General features: G+C 46.0%; 1 protein-coding gene across 7 annotated transcripts in view; it reads right to left on the reverse strand.

The window, feature by feature from the left end:
- pacsin1b (protein kinase C and casein kinase substrate in neurons 1b) overlaps window positions 1-17684 on the reverse strand; it is a 472183-nt gene that overhangs the window by 35806 nt on the left and 418693 nt on the right. For all 7 annotated transcript variants that reach the window (XM_072480514.1, XM_072480519.1, XM_072480512.1 and 4 more), the window contains 2 exons: window positions 10649-10804; window positions 7347-7522 (listed from right to left, as the gene is read on the reverse strand). In XM_072480514.1, coding sequence (XP_072336615.1) covers window positions 7347-7522; window positions 10649-10804 — 332 coding nt within the window. The remainder of the gene's footprint in view (window positions 1-7346; window positions 7523-10648; window positions 10805-17684) is intronic.

Consider the following 17684-nt stretch of genomic DNA (forward strand, 5'->3'; position numbering starts at 1 on the left):
CTCAATAAGATCCCCCCGCATCCTTCTAAACTCCAATGAGTACAGTCCCAGTCTACTCAACCTCTCGTCATAATCTAATCCCCTCAACTCTGGGATCAACCTAGTGAATCTCCTCTGCACTCCCTCCAGTGCCAATATGTCCTTTCTCAGGTAAGGAGACCAAAACTGAACACAATACTCCAGATGCAGCCTCACCAACACCCTATACAATTACAGCATAACCTCACTAGTCTTGAACTCCATCCCTCTAGCAATGAAAGACAAAACTCGATTAGCCTTCTTAATCACCTGTTGCACCTGCACACCAACTTTTTGCGACTCGTGCATCAGCACACCCAGGTCCCTCTGCACAGCAGCATGTTTTAACATCTTACCGTTTAAATAATAATCCATTCTGCTGTTATTCCTCCCAAAATGGCTAGCCTCACACTTGGCAACATTGAATTCCATCTGCCAGACCCTAGCCCATTCACCTAACCTATCCAAATCCTTCTGCAGACTTCCGGTATCCTCTGCCTTTTTTGCTTTACCACTCATCTTAGTGTCGTCTGCAAACTTTGACACATTGCACTTGGTCCCCAACTCCAAATCTTACCCTAGTCATTCTTTTATTCCTGACATACCTATAGAAAGCTTTAGGGTTTTCCTTGATCCTACCTGCCAAGGACTTCTCATGTCCCCTCCTGGCTCTTCTTAGCTCTCTCTTTAGGTCCTTCCTGGCTAACTTGTAACTCTCAAGCGACCTAACTGAACCTTCACATCTCATCTTTACATAAGCCTCCTTCTTCCTCTTGACAAGTGATTCAACTACTTTAGTAAACCACGGTTCCCTCCTCGACCACTTCCTCCCTGCCTGACAGGTACATACTTATCAAGGACATGCAGTAGCTGCTCCTTGAACAAGCTCCACATTTCAATTGCGCCCATCCCCTGCAGTTTCCTTCCCCATCCTATGTCTTGCCTAATCGCATCATAATTGCCTTTCCCCCAGCTATAACTCTTGACCTGCGGTATATACCTATTTGCTAAAGTAAACGTAACCGAATTGTGGTCACTATCACCAAAGTGCTCTCCTGCCTCCAAATCTAACACCTGGCCTGGTTCATTACCCAGTACCAAATCCAATGTGGCCTCGCCTCTTGTTGGCCTATCTACATACTGTGTCAGGAAACCCTCCTGCACACATTGGACAAAAACTGACCCATCTAAAGTACTCGAACTATATCGTTTCCAATCAATATTTGGAAAGTTAAAGTCCCCCATAACAACTACCCTGTTACTTTCGCTATCCAGAATCATCTTTGCAATCCTTTCCTCTACATCTCTGGAACTTTTCGGAGGCCTATAGAAAACTCCCAACAGGGTGACCTCTCCTTTCCTGTTTCTAACCTCAGCCCATACTACCTCAGTAGACGAGTCCTCATCAAACGTCCTTTCTGCCACCGTTATACTGTAATTTTTCTCAATTGCAGTCTGCATACCTATATAGAAACATACAATCATTGATAGAATCTTCTGAATTTCTGCTTTGAGCTGAATTTGTGCAGACTCCAGAAATTGCTGTCAGTTTCAGAGGAGGAACGGTAGAGAATGCTGATTGTTTCATCCTTATGATTACTGCTGAGTCTGGGTCATTATTTAAAAAAATGTATTTTTTTGCCTGCAGGACATGATTTTATTACCACGATACATATGCGCTCACGGCCCCAAAATATTTGAAGCAGCCACTAAGAGGCATACAAGTAACTTGGAATTAAAGATTCCTCCTGCTGTGATAAATACACTTGGCCTGTTTCCGGCAAAGTGAAGGATCTTGGGAGGGAATCAAAAGGGCGCATTCATGTTCCAACACTTGGTAACATGTGACACAGATAACCAACCTGCTGCACTTAATTTTGCTTTGTCCAGGACGTGTTCTCTGCAACAATTCCCCTCCAGTATGAGGTTCATCGAGAAGATATTAACACTATTACACTCAGTGGGCAGGATTTACTGGTTGTTCACACTGGTGGGATATTACGGTCCCACAACGGCGCACAGGTTTTCCAGCAATGAGGGGTGCAGTCACTGGGAAATCCCGTTGACGACGCGTGACCAGTAAATCCTACTGGTTGGCCTGCTCCACTGCTGAAAAACATGCGTCGGGTTGGTCGGTAAATCCCACCCAATGTCCTATTTATTGTACATAGAAATCTCATATCTCACTCCTGCTGACTTATATCTCTGCAACATTGGTCTGCCTCCATCTCACCACAGCTTCTTTGCTGCTGTTAGTCATCCCCAAATTAGACTCTCCTTGAACTCCAAACTCCAACCTCATTTTAAAATTTGCCCAAAATGCTACTGCACATATCCTATTCCACACTAAGAGCTGCTCACTCATCACTCTCATCCTTACTGATCTACAATTGTTCTTCATTCTCCAAGGCCACAATTTTAAAATCAACTATTGACAAAGTTGTGCATGGCCTCAACCGATTTCATGCTTGTTCTGTGGCCTTCTATTGTTTTAAAAAATGTTTTAGAGTACCCAATTATTATTTTATTTTCCAATCAAGGGGCAATTTAGAATGGCCAATCCACCTAACTTACACATCTTTGGGTTGTGGGGGTGAAACCCATGCAGACATGGGGTGAATGTGCAAACTCCACACGGACAATGACCCAGGGCCGGGATTCAAACCCGAATCCTCAGCACCGCAGTCCCACTGCTAACTACTGCGCCACATGCCGCCCCCCCAATTACTTGTTTCCAATTAAGGGGCAATTTAGCGTGGCCAATCCACCTAACCTGCACATATTTGGGTCGTGGGAGTGAAACCCACGCAGACACGGGGAGAATGTGCAAACTCCACGAGGACAGTTGCCTTCTATTCTTATTGGTGTTCTGCACCTGTGCGATACCTCCCCATCCAATGCTGCCCAGCAACCCCCACTTCCTACATCCCCCTTCAGCCCACCTTTGAACGTCCGTCCTAAAACCTCTACATCATTTTATGCCACATTTGAGAACCTTCTCTAAAAGTATTCAGCAAATTTTAAACAACACCTTCATCAGTATTCATCATCCATGCAATCAAATAATAATAATTGCACTTAAGTGAATTTGTCCTGTTCTCGTATTCCAATCTTTGGAAATATCTGGAGATGTTTCTTATTTTGATCCATTTGTAATACCATTCAAGAAACAATTTGGTCATTTATTATTTTTCTTCATTAATTAGTTCAGGTATTTGGCTGAATTGTAACAAGCAGGAACATGTGGGCTTGGAATTAGGCTGGGGTGGGGGGAAATTGACATCATGACATTGAAGTTGTGAGAAAAATTACTCCCAACTTGCCAAATTCTGAATTTCACTGCTGCACATTAGATTGCAAGCTAGAACATTTACCTTTTTATTCTTTTATGGGATGTGGGTGTTACTGATAATGCCAACACTTGTTGCCCATCCCTAACTGCCCTTGAGCTGAGTGGTTTGCTAGGCCATTTCAGACGGCAATTAAGAGTCGATCACGTCTTCGTAAGAGGCCCAGGCTCTGGGGACATTGGTTTAAATTAATTTAATTAATCTGGAATATAAAGCTAGTCTCAGTAATAGTAACCATGACAACTATCATCAATTGCTGTAAAAACCCATCTGATTCACTAATGTGAAGGAAACCTGCCATCCCTACCTGGTCAGACCTACATGTGACTCCATACCTTGTCCAATCCTGTTAATGCTTTTCAAAGTTCTGCTATCTCAAATCTTTTATAATAGTATCTAGCATCTTCCCCACTACTGATGTCAGGCCACTTGCTCAGTAATTCTCCCTCTTATTCCCTCCCCTTTTAAATAGTGAGGTTACATTTGCGGCCCTCCAGTTGATTTACTCATTTATCATGAGAGATTGGTTATTCTAAGAGTTCTGAGACTCAATATTCTGCAACGATTTCACCAAAGACATTAGGGCATCACAGAAGATCAAACCAAAGCAAGATATTCTGTTTGAAGGCCAGGTATCTCAAAGTCATTGGAAGAGATAATATAAAACTGTAATACTTGTCCTATTCATTGTTAAGAGACAAGAGAACCATTGATGTCACCTTTCCTTCCATCAAGACCATGGGAATATCTTTGGGTCAGCCTCTTAGAAGACAGAGGATAGATTTTCTAGGACATAGCGAACTACCACTACAGATGAATAGAAGTCGAGCAACTGTCGGGTCACACTTCTGAAGCAGTGATTATATTGCTGAAGGAAATATTTGAAAAACATGGAATCCCAGGTACAAAAAACAGAAAATGGCATAAAAGCTTAGCAAGTCGGAGAGAAAAACAGGGTCAATGCTTTGAGCGCATGCTTCTTCAGAGCAAGGAATATCAGGCCTTGTAATTCTGGACAATGGACTGCAATTTTCCAATGAATACTTTAAAAAGTTCATGGCATCGCATGGATTTGTTCACACAACTAGTTCACCAAGCCAATGGTGAAACTTAAGAGTGTGTACAGTGGAAGCATTGCTGAAGAAGAAGACTGACATCCAACTTGCACTTCTGAACTACACCAAAATAGTTTAGCACCACGTGAACTCCTAATGGGAAGACGACAGAGAACTCCCAACTCACACACAAACTCATATCACATGTACAAGTTGCTGACATGGACAAGTTGAGAAAGATGATGAATATTATTTGAGCCAGGTATGGAACTATAACAAACATCATTGTGTTAGTGTAGGCCATTTAAGGGGACAGGCTCCATGGACCAGGTGACCAGCTCAGGACCAATCGCACAGGAGCGCGCGAAACCCGGTTAATAGGGAGTTTAGCTGGGCCCGGAGAGCTGAACCACGGACAGTGTGGACCAGAGAGCCGAAGTGTTAAGACCTGTTGCATAGCCTGTTACTTAACTACTTTTGCCTTTCATCAATACATCCCTTTGTTAACTACTGGATGCAAAGGTTTCCAACTCCTCAACAAGGGCAACGTTACTTTGTTCAGTTCTTGCCACTGGGATCAGATCTTGGACAGGGGCCTCCGGGTGCTCCGGTTTCCTCCCACAGTCCAAAGATGTGCGGGTTAGGTGAATTGGCCAATGATAAATTGCCCTTAATGTCCAAATTGCCCTTGGTGTTGGGTGGAGGTGTTGAGTTTGGGTAGGGTGCTCTTTCCAAGAGCTGGTGCAGACTCAAAGGGCCGAATGGCCTCCTTCTGCACTGTAAATTCAATGATAATCTATGATTAATCTAGGACAAAGGTTCGGCACAACATTGTGGGCCGAAGGGCCTGTTCTGTGCTGTATTTCCTATGTTCTATGTTCTACGAGCACGGGGAAAAGGCTGGCCACCTACTGGCTCACCAGCTGAGAAAGTAGGTAGTCACAAGGGAGATAGCAGAGGTAAAGGATAGCAGAGACAGACTGGTAACTGAGCAAAAAGAGATCAACTAAACGTTAGCGACATTCTACTGAGGACTGTACACCTCCAAACCCACCCCATGAGGGGGATGGGGCGATGAAACGGTTCCTTGATGGACTGGCCATGTCAGTTGTGGGGGACGATCGACAGGGGGAGCTGGTAGCACCAGTAGGACTGGGTGAGATCATGGAGAGTATCAGTTCCATGCAGGTGGGGAAGGCGCTGGGGCCCGACTTCAATAAGAAATTCGCACCAACCCTGGCCCCGCACCTGCGGGACATGTTCGCTGACTCGCTAGCGAGGGGCACCGTGCCTCCTACATTAACTGGACAGCCTTCTTCAAGGCGATGTCCAAGTTTGTGGGGGTGAGGGTGGATTCATGCCCGAGAGCGGCAGTCTTCAGGGTTTCGGAGCGGCCAGTCCTTCATATAGGGAAGAGAGCCACTCTGGCTTTTGCATCCCTAATCGCACGCTGGAGAATCCTGCTCGGCTGGTGATTTGCCGCACCACCCAAGGCTGCAGACTGGCTGGCAGACCTGGCTGAATTTCTCCACCTGGAGAAGATCAAGTACATCATCCGAGGGTCGGAAGTGGGCTTCCACAAAGCATGTGAGCCATTCATCAGCCTGTCCAAGATGTATTTGAGGCAAACAGCGACTAGGAAGAGAGGTGGGGAGAGAGGAAGAGAAAGACAAGGGAAGACATGCACAAGTGACAAAGAGCGGGGGGGGAGGGGGGGGGGGGGGAGAAGGCACCCTGTGTGTAACCGAACAGGCGCCAGAATGTGGCGACTAGGAGCTTTTCACAGTAACTTCATTGCAGTGTTAATGTGAGACTACTTGTGACAATAAAGATTTTTGTTATATTATTATAAAACGAAGCATATGGGGCGAGGGGAGGAGGGGAAGAGCCATGCAGGGCCGCCCTCCCAACAGCAAACACCAAAGAATAACTCCCCCAGTTGGGGGGGGGGCAAGGGGGGGTACGAAACATGCCTCCAGCAGGGGAAGGGGGAGGGGAACGGCTTGTAAAACTGTTGTGCATAAGACACAAATTGGCTTGTAAACATCAGACACACTTGAGCTGCTACTTTGTAAATACCATGTGCCTTACACGCCAAACTGTTTAAGATGAAAACGACAATAAAAATATTTTTTTTTAAAAAAGGAACAGAGAAAATAAGTTGAAAATAGTGTCATCAGATATGGTAGAGCAGTTGAGTAAAAGACCACAGTTGCAGTTCTGTGAAAGATAAATTTAGAACAGATATTAAGACAGATATCCTTGCAAAAGCAAAATACTGTTGGTGCTGGAAGGCTGAAATAAAAACAAAGTACTCAGCAGGTCTGGCAACATCTGTGGAGAGAGAAACAGTTGATGTTTCAGGTCCATTACCTTTCATCAGAACTGATGTGCATTAGGAGGGCAGCACGGTGGCGCAGTGGTTAGCACTGCTGCCTCATGGCACCGAGAACCCAGGTTCGATCCCGGCCCTGGGTCACTGTCTGTGTGGAGTTTGCACATTCTCCCTGTATTTGCGTGGGTTTCGCCCTCACAACCCAAAGATGTGCAAGGTAGGTGGATTGGCCACGCTAATTTGCCCTTTAATTGGAAAAAATGAATTGGGTACTCTAAATTTATTTTAAAAAAGATCTGATGTTCATCAGACATGAAATGTTAATTTTATTTTTCCCTCTACTGCTGCTGCCTGACTTAGGAAGCATTTCCAGTTCTGTTTTTATGCCAGAGAGAATGGACTTCTTTTAGAAATAGTTGGACATTGTTGTGTGTAAACAGCGCTGCTCTTCTGGGAAGGCGACATCAAATAGCTGAAAATCCATTCTCATCCCAACTTATCTTGTAAGCATTTTAAAAAAATGAGACATGAGTTTGAATATTTAGGTGATGGATAGTCATGTTTTAAATATCTCTAATTGATACTCACTTGTTGTTTTCAGTGAGGTTTAGGTGTCGTTTGATGTCCTGAAGCACTTCCCTGAAGAAACCCAGCCGTTTCTCCTCAAACTGCTGGCACTGTTCAAACACTTGCTCCATATTCTCCATGTACTGTGGTGTACATTTACTCAATTCATCCAAGGCCTTTTCATACTTCTCTTTTGTCTATATGGACATTGATCCAACATAAATTACAATTTGCATAAAAATCATTATGAACCATCGTGCAGCATAGCCATGCACACAATGCTAAAAGGAGGCAGTTGGGATTTAACACAAGGTAAATCCAATTAATAAAATCTGCAGTCTAACTCCTTGAGCCACATTATATTACCTGCCAAGAATTGGCAGTTCTTTTCCCACGGATGAGGCAGTTATTTAACATGGCTACAATGTATTTCAAAGATTTTTGGACATCTTTTGGAGTTGTCATATTCAGTTACCATTGGCTCACCTCTAGAGGGCAACAGTATTACAAAGGAAGCACCAAATGGCCACATGATGATGATGCAAGTATCTGCTTCAGTCTGATACCACACACAAAATAATGGACGGAATCACCAAACAATGAAGGATTCAGATAACGTAATCCTCTTGAGCAGCTTCAGTTATTTGAACAGATGTTTTATTTGAAGATGTATATAAATTAGATAACAATACATACAAAATTATTTTGAAAACCCCATTGTGGTTATTAGTGTTCAAGTTCAAACATTCAATCCAATTTATTTTGTAGCTATTCACTCTATTGTAAATAAGGTATTTTGGGAAAGTTAACCTTCTCTGCCTTGCAAAAAAAATGCTGCCCTAAGATTAGACGTTTTGTATTTATAATGCCGCCCATCAGATTTACATTATTCATTTACAATTGTATGCCCAGTAGCATTTATTCACAACAGGCATCAAATAACATCAGGTTATATTACTGCACCCATCAGCCAATAGCTACTAATATGCCATAAAGCATCTACAATGAATCGAGGCAAGCCATTCGTGGAATGTTAAGCAAGAAGCCTTCAACGCCATCACATTATAACCTCACAGTTGTTGGCTGGACGGCTGGTTTGTGATGCGGAGCGTTGCCAACAGCACGAGTTTGATTCCTGTACCAGCTATGGTTATTCATGAAGGCCTTGCCTTCACAACCTTGCCCCTTCGGTTAAATCACCACCAGTCAGCTCTCAAAAGGGAGAGCAGCCTATGTTCCCCTAGGACTTGGCGACATTTACATTTAGTTTTACAGTTGCATAAATGTGGGGATGTATTAACAACAAAAAAAAGCAATATTGAGGAAGATAATGTCCTCAATTTTAACTACCCTGCCACCTTAAGAAAATTGTAAGAAGTCTTACAACACCAGGTTAAAGTCCAACAGGTTTGTTTCAAATCACTAGCTTTAGGAGCACTGCTCCTTCCCCAGGTGAATCCACACCTGAGGAAGGAGCAGTGATCAGAAAGCTAGTGATTCGAAACAAACCTGTTGGACTTTAACCTGGTGCTGCAAGATTTCTTACTGTGCTCACCCCAGTCCAACGCCGGCATCTCCACATTAAGAAAATTGGGCAAGAGGGGCAATTAAATTGAGGGTAGTTATTCTGATCTGTCCTGATCATTTGAGCTGGTAACTGTGTAAGGGTCCTTCCTGTTTATTTCCTTATTTCCTCTTTCTTTTATTTTTGCAGTTACATTTTTGATCCATGGATGATAATTGCACATGTCACTTTAAGTCAAGAAGCCTGTATCTTTAATTCAAGCAGGAAGGATCGGGAAGGTTGTGCTGGTTTAAACTGGATATTGCAGACTGGCTGGCATTAATGACAGAGGGATGGGTTGGGACTCTGTTTGTTTGATTGATTGGCTGGTGATCAATGACTGAGCAGCCCAGAGGGCTGTGCTCTACCCGGTAACATGTGGGGAGTGAATATTATTCCACTCAAAGGCTTTTCAAGAATCCTGAGGTTCCAGTTTGGTTTCAGTTTTGGTTCTGACAACACAGTGAAGGGATCCAGCTAACTCTCTCCAGAAGGCTACTGTGAGGGCTGACTCATTCTGCAGAAAGCCTCTGGATGCTCTCTCCAAATTGGAGCTCACCATACTCAACACTGCCGCCTCCTTTAAAGTGGGACATGTGTAAAGGGCAGATTGTTATTCCAGCAGATGAATGTGTACTGAAGTTATATTAGTGAGTAAACTCTCCATTAATAAGTCAGCAAACATGTGGCTTCAGCTAATCGGATATATTCCCAGCACTGCCAAGTCTTTATTCCTTCTCTCTCACCTCTCAAGATTACAATATATAGAAAAGAAATGAGCGAGTGGTAATACAATGATAACATTCATATCGGGCCACATCAATATTCCTGTTAAAGGAAATTTAGAACTGGTATAGGTTTGTATGAAAGATTTGCACTTATAATGAGTTGTTACAAGGGCTCAGTGTTCACTAAGATTATTGTAATCCTTCACTTGCTGAGGAAATAATACCCATAACTGGTTATCCAGTGTTAGTTCCATCTGAACCGGTTTAGCTCAGTTGGCTGGACAGTTGGTTTGTGATGCAGTGAGGCCAACAGCGCAAGTTCAATTCCCGCTCCGGCTGAGGTTATTCATGAAGGCCCTGTCTTCTCAACCTCGCCCCTCGCCTGAGGTGTGGTGATCCTCAGGTTAAATCATCACCAGTCAGCTCTCCCCCTCAAAAGGTCAAAGCAGCCAATGGTCATCTGGGACTATGGCGACTTTACTTACCATCTCTAAATCATATGGCCTACAATAGTTAAAATACAATATAAAAACATGCATGCAATATTAGCTAGATCGGAATAGAAGCTTCTCTTGGATTCCAATCCAATATTTAGACTGAATTTTATTGCATGGAAATGTAATTTAGCTATTTTTTCATTTACTTACACATGTAATACATAAACTGGAAGAGACCTTAGAACAACAACTTTCTTGTATACAACAACCCAAGGTGATTTACAGCGCACTATGGAACAAACATTGTCACTAAACCACAAAAGGAGACATTAGGCCAGATAAGCTTGGTCAGAGGTAGGCATTAGGCCTTAAAAGGAGGAAAGCAAGATAAGAGATGAAAGGAAATAGGAGGGAATGCCAGACTTAAGCATCGAGAAAGGCACAACCACCAAACATGGCATGATTAAAATCGTGAATGCTCAAAAACCAGAATTGCTTGAGCACCGATCGAGGAAATATTGCGAGATTATTTGCACAAAGATGCATTTATTATATTTCAATATTAGAATTATCTTCTACACTCATCAATCTCACCTTCTGTACTTCTTGTTTACATTTCTCCACCTTGTCTAATAATTTCTTCTGTTGCTCGGGAGTGACGGACTGCTCTGCCTTACTGTTTGCCTCCCTTGTAGCTGCCATCTTTTCCTCTTTGCAGGCTAGGTGATATGCTTTCTTGGCTGCCTCCACCTATGGAAAACAAGAAATTATATGTACTTCAGATTAAACAGAGAAGCAACAGGATTGAAGATAAACACTCAAAAGCCCAACAATGAAAGGGGATTTGGGAGACCCATTTGTATCCAGGAAATGGGCCCGCTCCTTCGTCGGTGAGCCGAATCTGACAGTGGCCTCCACCTGGGGAAGTGCCATCTGGCCTTGTGACGCAGTTGGCTACTGGATGTTTTCAAGGGGCAGCAGCCATCACAGTAGGATGTGGTATATAGGAGTGCACCACCTGCTCACTGGGAGACAGGAGCACATTCTGCAGTTAAATCCCTCACCTTAGCACCGAGATGAGACCAGGTTTAATCCTGCATTCCCTCAGAAAGAACAATGTATTCTGCTTTTTGACTGGTGTTCTTTCCTCTTTTGTGTTATAACAGGCAGGCGTAAATCAGGCAATGGTTTCTTATTATAGAATCTCAGCACCAGAGCTGCGACCTCTTTAGGCTTCCCAATCGAATAAATATTTCATAAGGATCAAAAGTTGGGTCATGTAAAGCCAAATTCCCTAAGCAAAGAGGTTTTGTAAATCACTTAATTTATCCTATTTGAAGTATAACCATAATGCCCAAAAGAAACAGGCTGTGTATATTATGAAACAATGATAATTGGTAAGGGTATATAAACTAATTTAATAGCTGGTATGGCAGGAGAGTGCAGGCAAAAATCTATTCCTTATTCAACATGTTGAGAAGTCATGGATTTTAGTAGTACTCCAGAGAAGATATCGGATTCCCGTGTGGGAACTGTGGAATTTCACAGCCTGAAGGAAAGTACTCGACCCATCATTGTAACTGCACTGCTCTTGAAGAACTATCCACGTTGTCCTATTTCCCATACTGCCCATTTTTTAAAATTTCAGATATGAAACATATGATGAATTCTATTCCTGCCACTATTTTTGGCAGGGACATTCCAAGTCCTAACAGCCCCTCAATTCAAATCAATTGTCCTCGTATCATCAGATTTCATTTGGTTGAGAAAATTATTGCTGCAGACAAGTTGGTACCCGCTGTTAGAATGGGTAAAGTTTTAGGTATTAAGAAAAGTTTTAAAAAACTGAAATCTGAGGTGCTCTGGTTGATTAAAATAAAGTATAGAGAAGAAAAATAAAGTTATTTACATATATAATCAGAAAAACTTGTTATATCCTTTTCATGAATAGGGGAGTATATGCTAAGCTGAAATCTAAATGTCTTAATAGAATACAGAACATACAGTGCAGAAGGAGGCCATTCGGCCCATCAAGTCTGCACCGACCCACTTAAGTCCTTACTTCCACCCTATCCCCGTAACCCAATAACCCCTCCTAACCTTTTTGGTCACTAAGGGCAATTTATCACGGCCAATCCACCTAACCTCCCCGTCTTTGGACTGCGTGAGGAAACCGGAGCACCCGAAGGAAACCCACGCAGACACGGGGAGAACGTGCAGACTCCACACAGAGTGACCCAGCGGGGAATCGAACCTGGGACCCTGGCGCTGTGAAGCCTCAGTGCTATCCACTTGTGCTACCGTGCTGCCCAAAATGAAGGTACATAAGGAAAGTAACCTCAAAAATAAAATATTTCACAAAGTATAAAATAATGGCAAGATTGTGGGCGGAGGGATGATGTGGGTTTTATGAGAGGATTGCTGGCAGCGATCCTAGATTTGGTCACACACCAGTTGATTGTGGGAGAAGATTTTAACTGCGTCATAGAGCCGAGGGTGGATAGGTCGAGCCCCAGGTCGATGGGTAGGTTACGAATGGCGAGGGAGCTGGGGGGGTTTATGGAGAGGATGGGTATGGTGGATCCATGGTGCTTTCAGAACCCAGGAGGAAGGGGGTATTCCTTCTTTTCACACGTCCATAAGGTGTATTCAAGGATTGATTACTTTGTAGTGAGTCGGGAGATTTTGGTTGGGGTGGAGCGGGCAGAGTATGAGGGGATAATTATTTCAGACCATGCACCACACTGGCTGGATATTCAGTTTAGATTGGGACGAGAGCAGAGGCCGGGTGCAGGTTTGACTCGGGGTTGTTGCCGGAAGGTTTCTGTGATAAGATGCGGGCGGTGATTAAAGAGTATGTGGAGTTGAATCAGAATGGGGGGGTGTCAGCGACCATTTTTTGGGAAGCACTGAAGGCAGTGGTCCGGGGGGGGAAATTATTTTGTTTAAGGACTGTGCGGATAGGGAAAGGAGGGAGGAACATAACCGTCTCGTGAGCAAGATAGTGGAGGTGGTGATGCACGATCAATGACCACTAAAGCGAGGTTGTAGTCCCAACTGAAGGCTTTAATAAGCTAGATGTTACCCCCAGCAGATCAGGTACAGAATGGAGGCTGCTGGGGCGGCACAGGCTCTTACACCCCGCCTTGCAGGGCGGAGCTACCATACAGCTTGACCATTAGGAAACATACAATATCTACCAATGGTGTTCCAGCATTACCAGGTACCGTAATACCCCTACAGAGACTACCACATTCACCCCCTGTTAAAAAGAGTCCGGCGGGGGTGGTGGCCTGATATTACAACATGGTAACGTGGTAGAAATTATAGGTATGGAGGTACCGTAATACCTCCGTACAGCGTCTTGTAACTATTTACAATTCTATTTACAATTTATGATTCATAATTAACTAAACACTTTAAAATGAAGCAATCAGTTGATCGGGGGCCCTGGTCGTCCTCTGTGATTGTCGAAGTTTCAGTGGTGACTCCGGTGGAGGCTCGGGAGTCTGTGGCTCTGGGGGCGTGGCCTCGATCTCTGTGGCAGCTTCGACACCCCTAGACGGCACTGGTGGGGAAAACGGTTGACCTGGGAAGGGAGCGTCTGCGGGGTGAGTCGGTGGGTGGGGGGGCCTAGACAGGGCAGGTGGAAGGACCGATCCTCCTGTAAGGTGCACTGGTGGGAGGGAGGGTGGGACTGGTGGCCGGGGTGTACGTGGGGCTCCGGCGGGCGCCAGGTCTCGTATGGAAACCGTATCTTGTCGGCCGTCGGGGTACGCCACGTAGGTGTACTGGGGGTTAGCGTGGAGAAGATGGACCCTCTCGACCAACGGGTCCGACTTGTGCGCCGCACGTGTTTTCGGAGCAGGATGGGTCCGGGAGCTGCCAGCCAGGTCGGGAGCGAGGTCCCAGAGGAGGACTTCCTGGGGAAGACAAGGAGGCGTTCGTGAGGTGTCTGGTTGGTTGTGGTACAAAGGGCATCTGGGAGGACTTCTTGCCAGCGGGAGACTGGGAGATTCCTAGACCGTAGGGCCAATCCGTTCTCCCTCTCTACCTGTCCGTTACCCCGGGGGTTGTAACTGGTCGTCCCTTGCTGAGCAGGAATTGACGCAGTTCGTCGCTCATAAAGGAAACCCCTATCACTATGTATGTAAGCGGGGAACCTGAACAGTGCAAAGATGCTATGCAGGGCCTTGATGATGGTGGTTGTGGTCATGTTGGGGCAGGGGATGGCGAATGGGAACCAGGAGTACTCGTCAATCACGTTCAGGAAGTACGTGTTGCGGTCGGTGGAGGGGAAGGGGCCTTTGAAGTCCATGCTGAGGCGTTCAAAGGGACGGGAAGCCTTTATCAGGTGCGCTTTCTCTGGCCGGTAGAAGTGAGGTTTGCACTCCGTGTAGATTTGGCAGTCCCTGGTGGCTGTCCTGACCACCTCGATGGAGTAGGACAGGTTGCGGATCTGGATAAAATGGAAAAAGTGAGTGACCCCCGGGTGGCAGAGGTCCTCGTGGAGGGCTCGGAGGTGGTCCACTTGTGCGTTGGCACATGTGCCGCGGGACAGGGCATCAGGTGGCTCGTTTAGCTTCCCGGGACGATACAAGAGCTCGTAGTTGTAGGTGGAGAGTTCGATCCTCCACCGCAAGATCTTATCGTTTTTTATCTTGCCCCGCTGTGCATGATCGAACATGAAGGCAACCGACCGTTGGTCAGTGAGGAGAGTGAATCTCCTGCCGGCCAGGTAATGCTTCCAATGTCTCACAGCTTCTACTATGGCCTGGGCCTCCTTTTCGACGGAGGAGTGGCGGATTTCGGAAGCATGGAGGGTACGTGAGATGAAGGCCACGGGTCTGCCCGCTTGGTTGAGGGTGGCCGCCAGAGCTACGTCAGACGCGTCGCTCCCGACCTGGAAGGGGAGGGACTCGTCGATGCCTGCTTTGATGCGGCTGAAGGCCTGGCGGGCCTCTATCGACAGGGAAAAGCTGTGGATTGGATCAGGGAACGGGCCTTGTCCGCATAGTTGGGGACCCACTGGGCATAGTAAGAGAAAAACCCTAGGCAGCGCTTCAGGGCCTTGGAGCAGTGAGGGAGGGGGAACTCCATAAGGGGGCGCATGTGTTCAGGGTCGGGGCCTATAACTCCATTTCGCACTACGTGGCCGAGGATGGCTAGGCGGTCGGTGCTAAACACGCATTTATCCTTGTTGTATGTAAGGTTAAGGAACTTTGCGGTCTGGAGGAATTTTCGGAGGTTGGTGTCGTGGTCCTGCTGGTCATGGCCGCAGATGGTGACATTATCGAGATACGGAAATGTTGCCCGTAAACTGTACCGGCCAACCATTCGGTCCATCTCGCGCTGGAAGACCGAGACCCCTGCGCTGGCCATAGAGCCATTGGCGATGGCTCTCAGGAGGTCGGCAGAGTGGCGGGGGATTATGAGGGGACAGAGGGAGCATCAGGTGTCGCTCTCAGGGGGTCGGCAGAGTGGCGGGGGATTATGAGGGGACAGAGGGAGTATCGGCTGTCGCTCTATGCCGATGACCTCTTGCTGTATGTTTCGGATCCATTGGAGTGTATGGGAAGGATTTTGGGCCTGCTGGGAAAGTTGGAGGGTTCTCAGAGCACAAGCTGAATGTAGGGAAAAGCGAGGTATTCCCGGTGAATGAGCTGCGTAGTGAGGGAATGGAAGGGGCTCCATAAGTGGAACTTAACAAAGCTGTTGGAGGAGGCTAGGGAGGATCTTAAGAGGTGGGATACACTACACTTAACTGTGGCAGGGAGGGTCCAAGTGGTGAAAATGAATATTCTGCCAAGGTTCTTGTTTATCTTTCAGGCTCTCCCAATCTTTATACCAAAGGCCTTTTTTCGGAAAGTGGACACGATCATTTCTGACTTTGTATGGGCGGGGAAGATGCCGAGGGTGGGGAGGACCCTGCTACAGAGGCAGAGGCAGAAGGGGTGGCTTGGTGTTGCCGAACTTGCTTCATTATTATTGGGCGGCGGTGGTGGGAAGGAGAAGGTGGGTTCGGATGGAGGAGGAAACTTGTAAGGGGTCTAGTTTCAGAGCTATGGTGACGGCAGCATTCCCAATGGCTCCGAGTAGGTATTCAAGGAGCCCGGTGGTGCAGTCCACAGTGAAGATATGGAATCAGTTGAGGAGGCATTTTCGGATGGAAGGGATGTCGGTGCTAACGCCGCTGTGCGAGAATCACGGGATTGAGCCGGGGGGGGGGGGCTGGATAGTGTATACAGGAGGTGGAGGGAAGTGGGGCTGGCCAAGGTGAGGGATCTGTATTTGGAGGAAGGGTTCGCCAGTCTGGAGGAGCTAAGGAAGTGATTTCAGGTATCTTCAGGCTAGGGACTTCGCGTGAAAGGTCTTGAGGGGGTTCCCTAGGTTGCCGGGATACACCCAGCTGGAGCGACTGCTGCTCCCAGATGTGGAAGGGGAGGGAAGAATTGGTGATATATACAAGTGAAGGGCAAGGCTGGTAGAAGTAGGGAACCCTGGATGACTCGAGATATTGAGACTCTGGTCAAAAAGAAGAAGGAGGCATATGACGTACATAAGCAACTGGGATCAAGTAGATCCCTTGAAGAGTATAGAGATTGTCGAAATAGAGTTAAGAGGGAAATCAGGAGGGCAAAAAGGGGACATGAAATTGCTTTGGCAAATAATGCAAGGGAGAATCCAAAGAGATTCTACAGATACATAAAGGGGAAAAGAGTAACTAGAGACAGAATAGGGCCTCTTAAGGATCAACAAGGGCATCTATGTGCAGAGCCACAAGAGTTGGGTGAGATCCTGAATGAATATTTCTCATCGGTATTCACGGTGGAGAAAGGCATGGATGTTAGGAAACTAAGGGAAATAAATAGTGATGTCTTGAGAAGTGTGCATATTACAGAGGAGGAGGTGCTGGAAGTCTTAAAGCGCATCAAGGTAGATAAATCCCCGGGACCTGATGAAATGTATCCCAGGATGTTGTGGGAGGCTAGGGAGGAAATTGCGGGTCCCCTAACCGAGATATTTGAATCATCGGCAGCCACAGGTGAGGTGCCTGAAGATTGGAGAGTGGCGAATGTTGTGCCCTTGTTTAAGAAGGGCAGCAGGGAAAAGCCTGGGAACTACAGACCGGTGAGCCTAACGTCTGTAGTAGGTAAGTTGCTAGAAGGTATTCTGAGAGACAGGATCTACAAGCATTTAGAGAGGCAAGGACTGATTCGGGGCAGTCAGCATGGCTTTGTGCGTGGAAAATCATGTCTCACAAATTTGATTGAGTTTTTTGAGGGAGTGACCAAGAAGGTAGATGAGGGCAGTGCAGTAGACGTTGTCTACATGGACTTTAGCAAAGCCTTTGACAAGGTACCGCATGGTAGGTTGTTGCAGAAGGTTAAAGCTCACGGGATCCAGGGTGAGGTTGCCAATTGGATTCAAAATTGGCTGGACGACAGAAGGCAGAGGGTGGTTGTAGAGGGTTGTTTTTCAAACTGGAGGCCTGTGACCAGTGGTGTGCCTCAGGGATCGGTGCTGGGTCCACTGTTATTTGTGATTTATATTAATGATTTGGATGAGAATTTAGGAGGCATGGTTAATAAGTTTGCAGATGACACCAAGATTGGTGGCACAGTGGATA

The sequence above is a fragment of the Scyliorhinus torazame genome, chromosome 17 (genome assembly GCF_047496885.1).
Source record: "Scyliorhinus torazame isolate Kashiwa2021f chromosome 17, sScyTor2.1, whole genome shotgun sequence".
Classification (NCBI taxonomy): Eukaryota; Metazoa; Chordata; class Chondrichthyes; order Carcharhiniformes; family Scyliorhinidae; genus Scyliorhinus; species Scyliorhinus torazame.